Source organism: Lepidochelys olivacea, assembly GCF_965140295.1.
Source record: "Lepidochelys olivacea isolate rLepOli2 genome assembly, chromosome: 27".
NCBI lineage: Eukaryota > Metazoa > Chordata > Testudines > Cheloniidae > Lepidochelys > Lepidochelys olivacea.
This window is the reverse complement of record NC_140437.1, coordinates 18,349,183-18,366,564: the sequence shown is the minus strand read 5'-3', so window position 1 is coordinate 18,366,564 and position 17,382 is coordinate 18,349,183. Positions and strand designations below refer to the sequence as shown.

Sequence of the window (17,382 nt, the reverse complement as noted above, 5' to 3'; positions counted from 1 at the left end):
CCGGGTGGGGAGGGCTGATCCAAAACGGCTGCCATAACACTGGCTAAGGGGTCAAGTTGGGCATCCTGAAATCACTAGTCACTTCTGAAAAATTGGCCCTTGCCTTATCACCTCTCATAGCAAACCCAGTGATTCTGTGTCAGAAATAAACAGAGGGACAACCCTTAAAACGCTTAGCAAAAATTTATTATAATTACTTTTCATGATAGAAAAATATTTCATTTCCACCTGAGTGAGGTCTGTAAAAAGCAATGTCCTTTGAGAAATACACTTGCCACTTACTAGTTAACAGCACAGGCTACTGCTTCTGCAAACAGGGTGCTTTCCTTACAGCAAAGCAACATCTTACAAGAGTTACCCATCTGTGCTTGAGTACGGCCATAGAGGTAGCTGCCCCTATTGTGTGCAATTCACTTCAGCAGTTAGGCATGTTGCTGCAAACAAACTCTTGAACTTCCTAGGGGCTGTATGCTGCATTTGGACCAACAGGGACACTCAATGCAGGCTTTGTAGAAGTGCTTTGTTTTATAAAATCCAAGACCAACAGGAATATTTCCTTGATTAAATGGAAACAGCAGTTTAAACATTATGCCCCTGCTTCAGTGTTTGAAAGGCAGGCAGCCAGCACCGAGAAACCACCATACCCAAACTGAAGAAAACGCACAACAGTCACTTTTAGAAGTGTGGTAGGAACATAATTGAAAATCGACAAATACTGTTGTAAGAGAGGTTTCAGAGTAGCAGCCGTGTTAGTTGTATTCGCAAAAAGAAAAGGAGTACTTGTGGCACCTTAGAGACTAACAAAATTATCTGAGCATAAGCTTTCGTGAGCTACAGCCGATGAAGTGAACTGTAGCTCACAAAAGCTTATGCTCAAATGAATTTGTTAGTGTCTAAAATGCCACAAGTACTCCTTTTCTTGTTGTAAGAGAGTTACTCTGTTGGGGGTAATTCCAATAGTGTCACCTTGTTTGAGTAGTAAAACACCATGGCTGCTTTAGCAGACAGCTGCCATCTGCTTTAAGAGACCTGAAGGGTTATAGTGAACAAAACAGGGTGTAACTGATTTAAATTGTCTCAGACAAGCAGCTGTCTGCAAAACGTAAACTGATAACATGTTAGTGAGATTTTTTTTTCAATGCATTACAAAAATCAAGGCTTTATTATATATAAAACTATAGTTCTAAACAAGAGTAGACGTCTACTTAGAATCCACAGCTGCTCTGTGCTAGACTATTCTACTTTCCCACACTGTGACTTCATCAGAAAGTGCCATGTCATATAAAGCCTGCCAGAGATCAGCCTCTGTACCGATAAAACTGGAGAAGGCTGTAGCGAAAGCTGCACGCATGTTTAATTGTTTAGGAAATGTGGCTAGAGTCGAAAAGGCCAAGTCAGCAGCTGGCTCAAGCAGAGGCTTGAGGCCATGGTCATCTGCACAAGAAGGGGAGTCCCTTCAGCACTGGGATTAAGTGACTCTCCTTGTGGCAGTGAGGGGCCAACCCACCCAGCTTCCTTTGTGTGGCCTTTTGGAAAGTCATTCTACACCAGTAAAGCAAGCAGCCTTCCATCCCTAGGCTGAACTAGACCATCGGGATTGAGGCCCATAGGAATTGCTAGTGCAGAACCCATCTCAACAGTAACTAGAACCAGCTGCTTCAGAGGAAGGTGCAAGAAAGCCTGCAGAGATGGGAGAACCTCTCCCAAGGGAAGCTTCTTCCTAACCCCCTTTAGTAGAGATCGGTTTGCCTGGTGCAGGAGGGTTCATAACCCAGCTCAAGTCTTTAATCCTAATGTAGCAACTGGCTCTGGGGTGGGGGGGAAGAGCCACTCTCTGCTTCCTTTCACAGCCCTGCATTGCCCTGTGGAAAGGTGCCTGGGTAGCTGCGATTTCAGCAAGTGCTCACCTGGAAACCGAACAGCCTGTGTTCCATCTGTTCTACAGCTCATGCCCAGGCTCTGTGGTTTTCAGGGTATGCATCCCAGCAGGCAGTAATGTGCACTGCTAAGATGACCAGGCAGTAGTTAAGACTCCAGGCCATTCCCCATCACAGGGAGCAGGACCATCTGCCTGCTACAAAGTAGCACCGGCTGAGCTACTGCCACTCTTGCAAAGAGTCAGGGGCTCAGGCAAGGCCCGTTCACTGCCATGCCAGTTTGGGTGAGACACCCTCTCCTGCCTTCCTTTGGGGCAATGAGAAGTATATTTAATCCACATCTAAACTCCCTTCTCTGCTGACTGAGTCCCTACAGACTGCGACAGGGTCTGTGGAGAGGTACATAAGCCCAGTTTTGGTTTTTGGTCAATACAATAAATAATCCAGAGAGAAGCTTTAACAATCACAAGGGAAACAGACCAGCCATTCCTGGAGTCTGTTTCCCAACTCCGTCCCTGCTGGCGGTACCCAGTAGCAGTATGGATGAAGAACGCAGGCCCATTCTGCTAGGGCACTAGCAGGGAGAGCAGTCAGTAGAGCTGATTCTTCAGCTGATGCAGAACCCCAAGCACGATGTCCCGCAGAGTCTGGGGAGAACAAGGAGGAGGCAGGATCAGTCACTCTGCGGGACGAATAAACATTCACCTTGGCAATGCCTCTGTGGGTTCCAGAACAGACCAGGGAACTCCTTACAGAGGGGAATACATGCGTAGAAAGGCAGCTGGGTACCTGCTGCACCAGCCACGCACAGCGGTGTTTATGGGAACAAACCTGGGGGTCATGGGGTACATGGCTTCAGTGCCTCAGGATTACTGAGAGTACAGGACCTGCCAGCTTGGATCAGACCAAAGGCTCGTCCTGGCCATTTCCTGTCTGACAGTAGCAGAACCAGCTGCTTTAGAGAAAGGAAGTCTAGTGTGAGAAGGTGTGGTATGACGACTTGCCCCTCAGGGAAGGTTCTCCCTGGCCCCCATGAGCTAGAGCCTCATTTATGCTCTGAAACAGGAGGGTTTCTATCCCTGTCAAAGCTCGTGTTTGCTGGGGCTCTTGTTCTCCAGCTAAGTGCCTACGGATATCTCTACGCTGAGAGAAGAACCCCACAGCAGCAAGTTTCAGAGCCTGGGTCAGGTAACTCGGGCTCGAAGAGCGTGCACTATGAGGCTCAAAATAGTAGAGTAGATATTCCTGCTCAGACTGGGGCCTGGGCTCTGAAACACCCCTCTCTGCCGGTCTGCAGAGCCTGGGCTCTGAGTCTCACTGCAGCAGGGGTTTTTGTAGTGTAGCTGAACCTTGGGTTTGCCTGATCTCCTGTGGCAGGCAGCACTACCATGCCAGCTGAACAGTGGGGTAAAGTTTCTCTCTCTATTCATTTTGAATTTGCCACTTTCAGTTTCACACATGGTCCCTTTGCTCATTAGGAGACCAGGAGAACAGGAGTTCTCCAGCTCCCTCCTCAGCCTCAGGCACGATTTTGCATCTCTTTATCATGTCCCCTGTTCTGCCTCTGGTAGACAGTCCCAGGCTTTCCATGCCCCTAGTCGTTCTCGTCACATCCCTGAATCGTCTGCTTGTGCTTTGTCCTTTCAGAGATGGGGTGACTGGAACTGCATTCGCTATCTCCATCCTGGCCTTTAAACCTCCTAACGTGCTTGGACTGCTGCCCGGTGTTGAACTGGCCCTGGCGCTAGTTAATTAGAGCCCAGTAAGGTGTAGGAATAGTTCAAGACGTTCCCTCCAATGTGCATTGCTTTGCATTTGTATCTACTGAAGCTGTCTGGCCCTATGCAAGAGCTTGCCCCATGTTACTTTGTGTGCGGCTCCTAGTCCTTACCTGTGGCTTACAGTGCTCTTCAATCCAGCTGAAGACACAGGCTGAAAGTTCCTGAAAACTTGCTACTGAGATGGAGGCATTAAAGGACTGGAACAGTGAATCCATGATGCCTTGGAAAACATTAAACTTGACTTGGTCAGAGACCTGGTCTTTCCCCTCATTTGGATTATCCTGATGAGCTTTCACAATCTGCTCATAGTTTCTGAAACAAACCAAAGAAACCCGGATAAAATGGCAGGCTTGGGAAGCCAGCTCTGGCCTCAGACACCTTCCAAAGCTCTGTTTGAGGTGCGAGAGAGACCAAAGATGTGCCGCAGTGTTTCCTGAAGGCCCTTAACTTTGCTTGTTAGGACCATAAGCAACACTCACACTGGCTGTATGGTTAAGGTAGCAGGCTCTGGGCTTAAATTCCTTAAGGGGAATAAATGCAGGGAAATCACAGTCTCCCCTCCATGTTGGAGAGGAGACCCAGGAACAGGCTGGGGCTCCTTGCTCTGAGTTGGCACCCCCCTATGGACAGTCCCCTTGCTCAGCCCATGCCCCTCGCACTATATTGGGATCTGTGTCAAATCCAGCTTGACCAGCGAGTCAGATGCTATCCAGCCCTGGGATGGAATTGAGAGGGGGAGAAAAAGGTGAGTATGGTGGGTGTCTGCTGCAGTATGTAACGAACAGGGTGTCTATCTCCCTGCTCCCTTGGGGTGGGGGATGTGCAACAAGCTGCTCCTTACACTTTCATGATCTTCAAAGCTGTGACATCTTTCCTGAGTGTAGAAACTTCCTCCTCCTGCTTCTTCTTCTCCTTATGGAGGAACTGAATGTAGTCAATGGCTGAAAAGCAAAGGGAGGACGAGGGTTTAGGATGCTCGAGACAGGTCAGAGGTCACAGTGACGACGCTCAGCAGGGGACAGGAGGAGCAGACACTGGGGCACATGCAGGATTGATGCATGGCCCTAGATTTCATCCCCACAGACCTCATGCATCCAAACTGACCAGGAGCCAGGCTCCGTGACTCCTCTCCTCAGAGGGTCCCAGTGCTTCACATCCCAGCTCCAGGGAGGGGGAGCAGGGTGCTCTAGATCATACGCTAGCAGTGGCCAAGCTGAGAGGAGTCCCAGCCTCCTAAGCCCTAAACACAGTCTTCCACCCTCAACCTAAGTGATTTCGATGCCCATGAGCTGCAAGAAGGGGGTGACTGGGCTAGGCAGCTCGTGCTTCACCTTGTAACAGTGTGCCTCCCTTGCACTGGTAGGCTGATTGCATAAGTGTTACTCAGTCTCAGCAAGAGACCAGGACAGTGTTAACCTGCAGAGCCAGCCAGGAGCGGGTGGGGAGGGAGCAGACAACTCAGTGAGGCCTGGAACAAGGCACCTGCCATTTTAGTTTTGATTGTCTGCAGGGAGGGTTCTACAGCTCAGATGGCTTTCCCCATGGAACCCCCATGAACAGAGGTGGGTCCAGTTCTGGCTGGCCAGTACCCCGCTCAGTGACCAGAGGAGTACAGCCGTCCAGCACAGAAGCTATTTGTCACAGCTGTTGGGAATGCCAGCACAGGCCCAGAAATCGCTCCCCACCACCCCCAGACTCACTTTTCTGCAGGACGATGGCTTTGCTTAGTTTCTGGGAGCCAATGGAGAAGTCCTGCTGCTGGCACGTGGGAACGATGGCCTGCAAGTCATCGTAGCCTTTCTGCAGGGGGGGCAGAGCGGAAGTGACAGCGTGTTTTAGATTCAACAGCATGGGATGATGGCAGCTGGCTGGGTAGATGGTTTAACAAGGTGGAAAGCTCCAGCTCCCCCGAGTTGATACAAACCCCCTACAGCATCATGAACATTTGGTGGAACACTGAATTTAACAGCTAAATAAATAACACAAGGTGCTGGTGCTGTAGAATAATGGGCCCTCCTGCGTCTGATGTGAAAGGAAGGTGCTGTCTGAATTCTCATGCAAAGAAACAGCCTGCTAGCTGCTCTGAGGTTACCTTGATGGCATCTCGTCTCTTCTGCTCGGCCTGGGTGTGGGCACGTCTGCGCCGGTCCTTGTATGACTCTTTGTAGGTTTCCTGGTGATAATCGCTGTCTTCATCATCTGCAGCGGAAGAATGGTCACCATCAGCTCTGGGGGCACGTGGCAACTCCCAGAGCCCAGGAAGCAGAGACAAAAACTGATACCTACAGTTACTGAGGTAACATGGAGACCACGCAGTGTCTGGACTGGGGATCATTTAGACACCTGTGCCTGAAAACAGCTCCCAGCGACACCACTTAGCTACCAATTGGATGGACTAGCTCCAAACAGTACTTTCAAAAGGATGGGGCCGAAACACAGTAAAGATCCACCTGTCCAAGGGCATCTCTGCTGACAACAGCCCACAGCGTGAGTGAGCAGCTGGGGAAATTCATTATAGGGAAGGCCAATAACAAAGATACTAGGTGCCAACTAGGCCACCTGCTTCTCCTGCAGACCCCTGGGGTTGGGTGCTGGCTTGTCTACACAGGATTCTCACTAGAAAGGCTCTGCAGCATTCTGGATTTCAAGAAGGACTGGGTGTCTAAGCTGAGATCCCTTCCACAGAGGGGACAACTTTTCAGCACTTCCTAGAAATCAGGCCCCTTTAACGTGTCTTAGAGCGGGCATCCATCACCACTCAGCACTTGAAAACGTCGGCCAAAAAGTTTCTTCAGACCTTCGCTCCAGCTCTCCTCTGTTCGCCATTACCAGGAGAGTCCCATCAAACTACCCTGCAGGAAGCCAGAACACCATCCTCCCTACCCAAGGGCAAGACTTCTGCTCTAGCTGGCAGAGGAAGCTCTTGCAATCACAGTCTCATAGAGAACATCTACCTAAGGAGAACAAGACTGAATAGGAGTGAGAGAGCAGGAAAAGCCCCTATTAACTGAAGTGCTGGAGAAGCTGGTGGAACATAGAGAAGGTACCATACCTGTATTGGGGACTGAGGAGGCACTGGTGGAGCCAATGCTGTTGGCTCGGGATACTATGCTTCCTTTCCTAGTGCTTTCCACAAAGAGCGCTGAAAGAGAAAATACCACAGCGTATTTCCCTACGTCATGCAGGAGGCGGTGAGTAAGTGTCACTAACCCCCAGAGACACTGCAAACTGGGACAGAGAAGGGATCAACTCTGGGAGGCAAGTCACAGGGCAACCAGCTCCAGGGATTAGCAGCTGTTGCAGTCCCGGTCAGTGTGCAGATAGTTGCGATGAATGCTGAAAAGCCATTGGGACCAGATGTGAAAGCCAACTAAAGCACAGCAATGTAACTAATATCCTTTGCACCAGTTTCCCTATCTGTAAGATGGGGAAAATAAATTCTAGGAGACTTGCGAAGTGCTTCAAGAGCCTCTCATTAAAGGAGCAAAGAATACATTGATGATTGCATCTGTGCTGCTTTTCCGATGAAAAGATATTCATCTTGTTTTAAAAGGCCAAAGGGTCCGATAAGAGACTGTGGATTTGGACCAAATTTGACCAGGTTGTCCCTCTTCTAACAGCATAAGCTAGAGCAAAGCACAAAAGTGACCACAGTTCCCTGGCACACTTAGCTGTGACCTGACAGAGTTTGGGAGGAGGAGGACACAAAGCTACTCACAGGGATCCAGTCCACTGTCACTGTATGCAGAATCCACCTGGTGCATTGTAGGATGAGCGAATTACAGCGTGAGAAAACAGGCGGAGAAGAGAGAAAAAGAAACAAACCAGTGAGTGAGGCAGTTTCCTCTTTAGTGAATTTGCTTTTTTGTGCAATAAACTATTTTGCCAACACGTGACAGCAAGTGGGAACAATGTGGGTGGTCCCATGAGCCCCCACACAACACATACGCTTTCCAATTCCCTTGAAGGCTGAAACACTGGTTTGTTCTTCAGTTTAACAAGGCTATGACTGCAGGATTGATCTGGTTTCAATTTTACTACACTTTATTCTAGAACTACATGGTCAGATTTTCAAAAGCATATACACATTGAGGACAATAGGAGAAGCTGGGTGTCGAGCAATTGTGAAAATCCAACTCTGGTTCCTGCACAGACTCTGGGCACTTATGGACACACAGTCAACACTTCCTCCCCCTTTTATGTTGTTATATTTATCTGAATGTTAAGACTGAATACAAGAAAAGACAAATGACCATGTAGCTCTGCTCCAGGTGTTCAGGAGAACAAAACATTCATAGAAAATTAAAGCTCAGCCTCTGGGAATGACTCTCAAAATACACTGCTCCCTGGATATGCCAAGCAGGAAACCTAAGTGCATTCAACAGGCAAGTCCTCTGCTTGGTTAGTGTCCCTCCATCGGCAGCAGTTATGTAAGGCCTCCCCCAAGGAACCAAGGATCAGACTTGTAAAGGTATTTAGCTACCTAAAGAAGCAGATGGGCACTTAGTGGCGTAGAAAAGTGCCTTAGCACCTAAATCCTGGGTCACACAAACTTCCACTGATTTGAAGATATGGACCTTAGTTCCTTTGCAAAATCCCACTAGGCATCTAAACACCTTTACAACTCTGGCCCTAAGTGTATTTAACTCCTTGGAGCCACTTGAGAGACGTTTTCCCCAGATAGTCAAGATTTTGCAGTGACAGAAATGTAGAATTGTGGAATAATCCACCCATATTGGATGGTTCCTCCCCAATCCCAGCTGTCCATAGTTGGCTTGTGTCCAGTGCAGGAGGGTTTCTGTCCCTTCCCAATGTCGCGCGGAGGGGGGGGGGGGAAATGGGCAGGGAATAAGTCAGCAGTGGTATCTGATTCTCTTTATGCAGTAAAAGGCAAGACACTCCAGGAGAGCCACCAGCCAGCAGCTTTGCCTCCAGTCACATCCCCTCAGAAATCTGCCTCCTCTGGCACAGAGCTGGGAACCTGCGTGGTCACAGGGAGGTTGGACACATCTCTGACCTGACCCCAGTCCTGACGTAACCCCTGACCCCTAGCCTGACATGACCCCATCTCTGACCTGACCCCAATCCTGACGTAACCCCTGACCCCTAGCCTGACGTGACCCCATCCCTGACCTGATCCCTGACCTCAATCCTGACCTGACCCCATCCCTGACCCCTAGCCTGACCCGACCCCATCTCTGACCTGACCCCAGTCCTGACGTAACCCCTGACCCCTAGCCTGACATGACCCCATCTCTGACCTGACCCCAGTCCTGACGTAACCCCTGACCCCTAGCCTGACATGACCCCATCTCTGACCTGACCCCAGTCCTGACGTAACCCCTGACCCCTAGCCTGACATGACCCCATCTCTGACCTGACCCCAGTCCTGACGTAACCCCTGACCCCTAGCCTGACGTGACCCCATCTCTGACCTGACCCCAATCCTGACGTAACCCCTGACCCCTAGCCTGACGTGACCCCATCTCTCACCTGACCCCAATCCTGACGTAACCCCTGACCCCTAGCCTGACCTGACCCCATCCCTGACCCCTATCCTGACCCGACCCCATCTCTGACCTGACCCCAGTCCTGACGTAACCCCTGACCCCTAGCCTGACCTGACCCCATCCCTGACCCCTATCCTGACCCGACCCCATCTCTGACCTGACCCCAGTCCTGACGTAACCTCTGACCCCTAGCCTGACCTGACCCCATCCCTGACCCCTATCCTGACCCGACCCCATCTCTGACCTGACCCCAGTCCTGACGTAACCCCTGACCCCTAGCCTGACCCGACCCCATCTCTGACCTGACCGCAGTCCTGACGTAACCCCTGACCCCTAGCCTGACGTGACCCCATCTCTGACCTGACCCCTGACCTCAATCCTGACCCGACCCCATCCCTGACCTGACCCCACCTGACTTCTGCCCCCCACAAAGCCCCGCCCTTGGGTTCCCCAGGCCCCTGCGGCTTCGGGCCTGTGGGGCGGAGAGGGGTCTCGCCCTCTCCCGGGGAGACGGGCCCGCGGTGTGTCCCGCGCCGGCCGCCATCCCGCTCCTGGGACTCACCTTCCCCCAGGGGTCCTCGGGCGAGGCGCCCGCCTGCTCCGCCATCTTCCCGGGGACTCCGGTCATGTGACCCCCAGCGTCAGCCAATCACAGCGCCCGACCGCTGCAGCGCGAGCGGCTTCCGGGAGACGCCCGCCGCGGGGGCGGATGGGAGATGCAGAGTCTTCGCAGGGGCTGACGGGAACTGTAGTTCCACCGCGGAGACTGATGGGAGCCGAAGTGTGTCCCGGGCCCTGGCCCGTCGGAGCCACGAGGGGGCGCCGTGACACAGGATCCTGCCGCGGGCCCGGACCCGCGTCCGGGCTGCGAACGGGGACACATGGGGGGGGGGGGGGGCTGGGCCTGTGACCTCAGATGACCCCATTCCCTGCCCTGGGTCGGGGTCTGTGACCTCAGATGACCCCATCACCTGGTCAGTGTCCTCGCATGACCCCATTCCCTGCCCTGGGTCTGAGTCTGTGACCTCAGATGACCCCATCACCTGGTCAGTGTCCTCGCATGACCCCATTCCCTGCCCTGGGTCTGGGTCTGTGACCTCAGATGACCCCATCACCTGGTCAGTGTCCTCGCATGACCCCATTCCCTGCCCTGGGTCTGAGTCTGTGACCTCAGATGACCCCATCACCTGGTCAGTGTCCTCGCATGACCCCATTCCCTGCCCTGGGTCTGAGTCTGTGACCTCAGATGACCCCATTACCTGGTCAGTGTCCTTGCATGACCCCATTTCCTGCCCTGAGTCTAGGTCTGTGACCTCAGATGACCCCATTACCTGGTCAGTGTCCTCGCATGACCCCATTTCCTGCCCTGAGTCTGGGTCTGTGACCTCAGATGACCCCATTACCTGGTCAGTGTCCTCGTATGACCCCATTTCCTGCCTTGGGTCTGGGTCTGTGACCTCAGATGACCCCATTACCTGTTCAGTGTCCTCGCATGACCCCATTTCCTGCCCTGAGTCTAGGTCTGTGACCTCAGATGACCCCATTACCTGGTCAGTGTCCTCGCATGACCCCATTTCCTGCCCTGAGTCTGGGTCTGTGACCTCAGATGACCCCATTACCTGGTCAGTGTCCTCGCATGACCCCATTTTCTGCCCTGGGTCTGTGTCTGTGACCTCAGATGACCCAATTACTTGGTCAGTGTCCTTGCATGACCTCATTCCCTGCCCTGGGTCTGTGACCTCAGATGACCCCATTACCTGTTCAGTGTCCTCACATGACCCCATTTCCTGCCCTGGGTCTGAGTCTGTGACCTCAGATGACCCCATTACCTGGTCAGTTTCTGTGCATGACCTCATTCCCTGCCCTGGGTCTGGGTCTGTGACCTCAGATGACCCCATTACCTGGTCAGTGTCCTCGCATGACCCCATTTCCTGCCCTGGGTCTGGGTCTGGGACCTCAGATGACCCCATTACCTGTTCAGTGTCCTCGCATGACCCCATTTCCTGCCCTGGGTCTGGGTCTGTGACCTCAGATGACCCCATTACCTGTTCAGTGTCCTCTCATGACCCCATTTCCTGCCCTGGGTCTGGGTCTGTGACCTCAGATGACCCCATTACCTGTTCAGTGTCCTCTCATGACCTCATTCCCTGCCCTGGGTCTGGGTCTGTGACCTCAGATGACCCCATTACCTGGTCAGTGTCCTCGCATGACCCCATTTCCTGCCCTGGGTCTGAGTCTGTGACCTCAAATGACCCAATTACCTGGTCAGTGTCCTCGCATGACCCCATTCCCTGCCCTGGGTCTGTGTCTGTGACCTCAGATGACCCCATTACCTGGTCAGTGTCCTCGCATGACCCCATTTCATGCCCTGGGTCGGGGTCTGTGACCTCAGATGATCCCATTACCTGGTCAGTGTCCTCGCATGACCCCATTTCCTGCCCTGGGTCTGGGTCTGTGACCTCAGATGACCCCATTACCTGGTCAGTGTCCTCGCATGACCCCATTTCCTTCCCTGGGTCTGGGTCTGTGACCTCAGATGACCCCATTACCTGTTCAGTGTCCTCGCATGACCTCATTCCCTGCCCTGGGTCTGGGTCTGTGACCTCAGATGACCCCATTACCTGGTCAGTGTCCTCTCATGACCCCATTTCCTGCCCTGGGTCTGAGTCTGTGACCTCAAATGACCCCATTACCTGGCCAGTGTCCTTGCATGACCCCATTCCCTGCCCTGGGTCTGGGTCTGTGACCTCAGATGACCCCATTACCTGGTCAGTGTCCTCTCATGACCCCATTTCCTGCCCTGGGTCTGAGTCTGTGACCTCAGATGACCCCATTACCTGGTCAGTGTCCTCGCATGACCCCATTTCCTGCCCTGGGTCTGGGTCTGTGACCTCAGATGACCCCATTACCTGGTCAGTGTCCTCGCATGACCCCATTTCCTGCCCTGGGTCTGGGTCTATGACCTCAGATGACCCCATTACCTGCTCTGTGTCCGTGCATGAACCCATTCCCTGCCCTGGATCTGGGTCTGTGACCTCAGATGACCTCATTACCTGTTCAGTGTCCTCAGATGACTCCCATTCCCTGCCTTGGAGCTGGTTGTGTGACCTCTGGTGACCCTATTAACTGTCCAGTGACCTCAGAATACCCCATTCCCTGCCCTGGGTCTCCATCTTGTCCTCAGATGACCCAATTACTTGTCCCCTGACCTCAGATGACCCCATTCCCTGCTCTGGGTCTGTGACCTGAGATGAGCCCATTCCAGTTGAGTCTGTCCCTGTGACCTCAGATCACTTCATTGTCTGGCCCGTGACTTCAGATGACCCCATTCCCTGCTTTGAGTCCTGGCTTGTGACCTCAGATGACCCCATTCCCTGCCCTGAATCTAGTCCTATGATCTTAGATAATCCCCATTCCCTCTCCTTGGCCTGGCTTCTTGACCCCAGGTAACATCCCCTCCCTTTGCTGGCCCACTCCCATGACCCCTAATCTCTGTTGTGGGCCTGCCCTCCTTCCCGCCCCCCCTGCCTCTCAAGGGTCTTCCCATACCTGGCCTGGACCTGTGACCTCCATTGACTCAGATCCCTGCCCTGTGCCTGTGACTGCAGGTGATTCCCCCACATACACAGCCCCCACCAGGGTCTGGGTCCAGGCCCATAAGCCTAAGTGACATCACTCCCTGCTCTGGGCCTGGGAGCCCCATCAACTCAGACCCACCCCTTCCGGCCCCTCAGATCATGAGATCTTCATGTAACACACAATAAACCGTTCAGGGTTTCAGTTTTTTTCTTTTCTTTGTCTCCTGTATTTGACCCTTAGGGTCATGTTTCCTACCTGTCTTCCCAACCAGGAGTGCTAGGCATGTATTGGTTTACATGGAAGCTGAGAGTGGCCTGTAATCACAGGACTCCAGGAGCTGAGCCTTTGATATGAGGCTCCTGATGAAACTGAGAGTTCGTCACACTGTGCAGTTTGCAGGAGCCAGACTTGGCCGGAGAGCTCTGAGCCCCAGGGCTAGTTATTGGCAGGGGCAGGACAGACCCTGGTCTGGGCCTGTAGAAAATCCCCAGGGCCTGCATCCAGAGAAGTCAGAAAATCTAAAGTTCACTGGGGACAACCCTGCAAAATCACCCAGCCTCAGAGCAGGAAGTGGGGGTCACGGGGGGCAGTATCAGGCAGGCAGCAGAGTCACCTGGGTGATGGGGACCAGCACAGGAATTGGGGTCCCGGGGAGGTCAGAGGGGCCAGCACAGGAATCGGGGTCCCCGGGGGGGTCAGAGGGGCCAGCACAGGAATCGGGGTCCCTGGGGGGGTCACAGGGTACACGAGGGGTGTGGGCAGGTTGAGTTCAGTTCACTGCGCTACTTTCAGAGCAGCATTTGCCAGCTGGGATCTTTGTGGGACGTTTCCTCTGACGAAGCTGATGCCTCCAGCCCAGAGAAGGCAGCTGCTTCCTGCTCGACATGATACCGGCCCGAGTGGGACTTGCTGGAGGTGCTGGGAGATGGGGCCGGCATCTATGTCCCCCCGCACCTCCCTCAGCGACCTGCCTCAGGGCTGGGGTGGGAGGTGGGCAGGGGCCACAGCCCATTGAAATGGCACAGGAACCGCGGTTGTTTCTGGGGCCCGCGGGCTCCCTGCCCCTCCAGTGCACCTCAGTCCAGCCAGGCCTGCTGGGCCCTTTGCACGCTGGTGGGAGGGGCGATATCCCCCACCCTGGCTGCCCGCTGCTGGAAGAGCTCTGGGCACTGACCGAGCAGTCAGTGCTACAGCTGAGGGGCAGGCCCCTGGCCACTCTGCCAAGCGCACGCCCTGGGGCCACCTTCTACCTGCTCCTTGCCGTGGCCCTGCCCCCAGAGCTACCCAGCCCCAGGGGGCCTCCTGCCTTGGCGGAGAACTGCCCCCGCCTGGGGCAATTCCAGAGCCCCCTGCAGCCAAGGCTGTGAGGCCCCAGCCCTTGGAGCAGAGCATGGGGCTGGGATTCTGGGGGCAGGGAGCTGAAGGGTTTCCAATGGCCTGGGGAAATGTCCTGCCCTGCTGGGATGCGCACCCCCACCGGGGCTAGGCAATGGCACCCACCAGAGGAGGGGCTTTGAGCCACCCGGGGTGACAGGGTGGGGGGAAGGTGCCAAGCAGGGACTGCAGCAGCCTGGCTCAGAGCCCCATGTGTCCCGGAGTGGGGGGGAGTCCAGGCCCTGCCCCCCTCTTCCTGGGATTCACTGAGACTCTCAGCCAGCCAGTAAAACAGAAGGTTTATTGGACAACAGGAACACAGTCCAAAACAGAGCTTGTGGGTACAACCAGGACCCCTCAGTCAAGTCCTTCTGGGGGAGCAGGGAGCTTAGACCCCAGCCCTGGGGTTCCCTGTGTTCCTCCACTCAGCACCAAACTGAAACTAAACCCACCCAGCAGGCTCCCTGCTGCAGTCTCTGTCCACATTCCTGGGCAGAGGTGTCACCTCCCCGTCCCCTTCCTGGCTCAGGTGACAGGCTCTCAGGTCTCCCATCCCCAGGGCACATTCCCAGGTCAACACTCCCCCCTCCCTGCTGCGTCACATCATCACATCTCTCCCCCCTTCGAGACTGAACGGAGCGGGGTCACTCTGACCAGTGGCCTGTGGAAGTTCGGGGCCCCCTCTCCGGGACAGCGCATCCGCTATCAGGTTGGCACTTCCCTTCACGTGGACCACGTCCATGTCGTAATCCTGCAGGAGCAGGCTCCATCTCAGGAGTTTGGCGTTGGCTCCTTTCATCTGGTGCAGCCAGGTCAGGGGAGAGTGGTCGGTGTAGACGGTGAAGTGTCGCCCGAAGAGATAGGGCTCTGGTTTCTTGAGGGCCCACACCATGGCCAGGCACTCCTTCTCGATGGCCACGTAGTGTTGCTCCCGGGGTAGCAACTTCTTGCTCAGGTACACGATGGGGTGTCTCTCCCCCTTTTCATCCTCCTGCATTAACACCGCCCCCAGTCCCGTGTCGGAAGCGTCGGTGAATACCACAAAGGGCTTGTCAAAGTCTGGGTTTGCCAGGACTGGGCCACTGACCAGAGCCTCCTTCAGCACCCGGAAAGCCTCCTGGCACTGCTCGGTCCAGACCACCTTGTCTGGCTTCCCCTTCTTGCATAGCTCAGTGATGGGGGTGGCTATGGTGCTAAAGTGGGGCACAAATCTTCGGTAGTATCCTGCCATCCCAATAAAGGCTTGGACCTGCTTTTTGGTGTGGGGAGCGGGCCAGTCTCTGATCACCTCCACCTTGGCTGGTTCAGGCTTTAGGCGGCCGCTCCCCACCCGATGGCCCAGGTAAGATACTTCAGCCATCCCCACCTTGCACTTCTCCGCTTTTACAGTCAGCCCAGCCCCCTGGAGTCAGTCCAGCACTTGTCTAACCTGGGACACGTGGTCCTCCCAGGTCTGGCTAAAGACACAGATGTCATCAATATACGCCACGGCAAAACTCTCCATCCCCCTCAGTAGCTGGTCCACCAGGCGCTGGAAGGTGGCCGGCGCTCCCTTGAGGCCGAAAGGCAGGGTCAGGAACTCATAGAGCCCCAAAGGGGTGATAAAGGCTGATTTCAGCCGGGCATCTGCATCCAGCGGCACTTGCCGGTAGCCCTTTGTAAGGTCCATGGTGGTAAGGTAACGAGCTCCTCCCAGTTTGTCTAGGAGCTCGTCAGGCCTGGGCATGGGGTAGGCATCAGATACAGTGATGGCGTTGAGCTTCCGATAGTCCACACAGAACCGGACCGACCCGTCCTTTTTAGGGACCAGCACCACCGGCGAGGCCCAAGGGCTGGCCGATGGCTGGATCACCCCCAAAGCCAGCATGTCCCGGACCTCTCTTTCCAGGTCCTGAGCAGTTTTCCCTGTGACTCGGAAGGGGGAGCATCTTATCGGCGGGTGCCACCCTGTCTGCACCCGGTGGACAGTCAGATTAGTGCGTCCAGGCTGGTTGGAAAACAGCTGTCGGTACGGATGCAGCACCCCCCTGACCTCAGCTTGTTGGGCAGAGGTTAGCTGATCTGAGAGGGGAATTGTTTCCAGGGGGGAACCAGCTCTGGTCCCAGGGAATAGATCTACTAAAGGGTCATCTCCCTGCTCCTCCCAATGTCCACACATGGCCAACACCACTGTCACGGAGTCCCTGGGCGATGCTCTGGAACTGCTCCCCATGAAGCCAGTCAGGACTCTGGGGAAGTCTCCACTCTGGGAGCAGACTGTCTTCAGGACACAAAGCTCACACGGCTTCCACCTTCCTGGGTCTGACCTCGGAGCATTCAGCCTCCTCTGCCCCTCCGTGCGCTTCCCACAGCGAGTCCGCCCAGGCGGGGGTCCTGGGGCAGCCAGAGGGTCCTGCCCCCCAACTCCGCAGTCAGACAGGACTCTCGGCCAGCCAGTAACACAGAAGGTTTATTAGACAACAGGAATGTGGTCTAAAACAGAGCTTGTAGGTGCAGAGAACAGGACCCCTCAGCTGGGTCCATTTTGGGGGGCAGTGAGCCAGACAACCACGTCTGCACTTAACTCCATGTCCCTCAAACTGAAACTCCCTCCAGCCCCTCCTCCTTTGGGCTTTGTCCCTTTCCCGGGCCAGGAGGTCACCTGATTCCTTTGTTCTCCAACCCTTTAGCTCTCACCTTGCAGGGGGGAAGGGCCCAGGCCATCAGTTGCCAGGAAACAGGGTGTCGGCCATTCTCTGTGTCCAGACCCCTGCACACACCTGCCCTCTAGGGCTCTGCAATGATCATACACCCTTACCCCACCCCCTAGATACTTAAGAACTGCATAGGGGAAACTGAGGCACCCCCACACTATTCAGAGGAACCATTAAGAACAGTCCCACTTCGTCACATCTCTCCCCCCTTTGAGATCGAACTGAGCGGGGTCACTTTAGCCAGTGACCTGGGGAAGTTCGAAGCCACCAACATTCCCATGGATGCCCCAGCATCTCTCCCATTCCTTGGTAGGAGTTACACCAGACCCTTCCACTTTCACACCCTCCCTTAGGTCGGGGGTGGTCGATAGCACTCGCAGGCCGCATGTGGGAAGGTTTATGCAGCCCGTGCCCTTTGGCCACCCCAAAACCCCAGGGAGTCAAACTGGGATTGGGTCTTCTCCCCAACAAGCTGGTCAAACACAGCCACTTGGTTACAGGACTGTTTAACTTTCTTAACAGCTTTCACTTCATCTGAGACCTTCTCAAAGCTATCCACACTGGATCT

General features: G+C 54.4%; 1 protein-coding gene across 1 annotated transcript; it reads right to left on the bottom strand.

Annotated features, from left to right (window-relative positions):
• Positions 1–164: 164 nt before the first annotated feature.
• On the bottom strand, positions 165–9,846 carry MLX (MAX dimerization protein MLX). Its single transcript, XM_084615723.1, has 8 exons — positions 9,731–9,846; positions 7,377–7,413; positions 6,711–6,800; positions 5,751–5,857; positions 5,359–5,458; positions 4,500–4,599; positions 3,769–3,970; positions 165–2,524 (listed from the first exon to the last, which is right to left on the bottom strand). The coding sequence occupies exons 1-8, from the start codon at positions 9,794–9,796 to the stop codon at positions 2,468–2,470; spliced, it is 759 nt and encodes a 252-aa protein (XP_084471849.1). The 5' UTR covers positions 9,797–9,846; the 3' UTR covers positions 165–2,467.
• Between the last annotated feature and the right edge of the window lie 7,536 nt (positions 9,847–17,382).

Bases quoted from the DNA above. Each gene is read 5' to 3' on its own strand.
- MLX (XM_084615723.1), bottom strand. From the start codon at position 9,796: ATGACCGGAGTCCCCGGGAAGATGGCGGAGCAGGCGGGCGCCTCGCCC. The intron at 5,459-5,750 runs GTAACCTCAGAG...CCCCCCCTGCAG, and splicing joins AGAGACGAGATGCCATCAAG to AAAGGCTACGATGACTTGCA. The intron at 2,525-3,768 runs GTAAGGACTAGG...TGTTCTCCCCAG, and splicing joins AAGAGCACTGTAAGCCACAG to ACTCTGCGGGACATCGTGCT.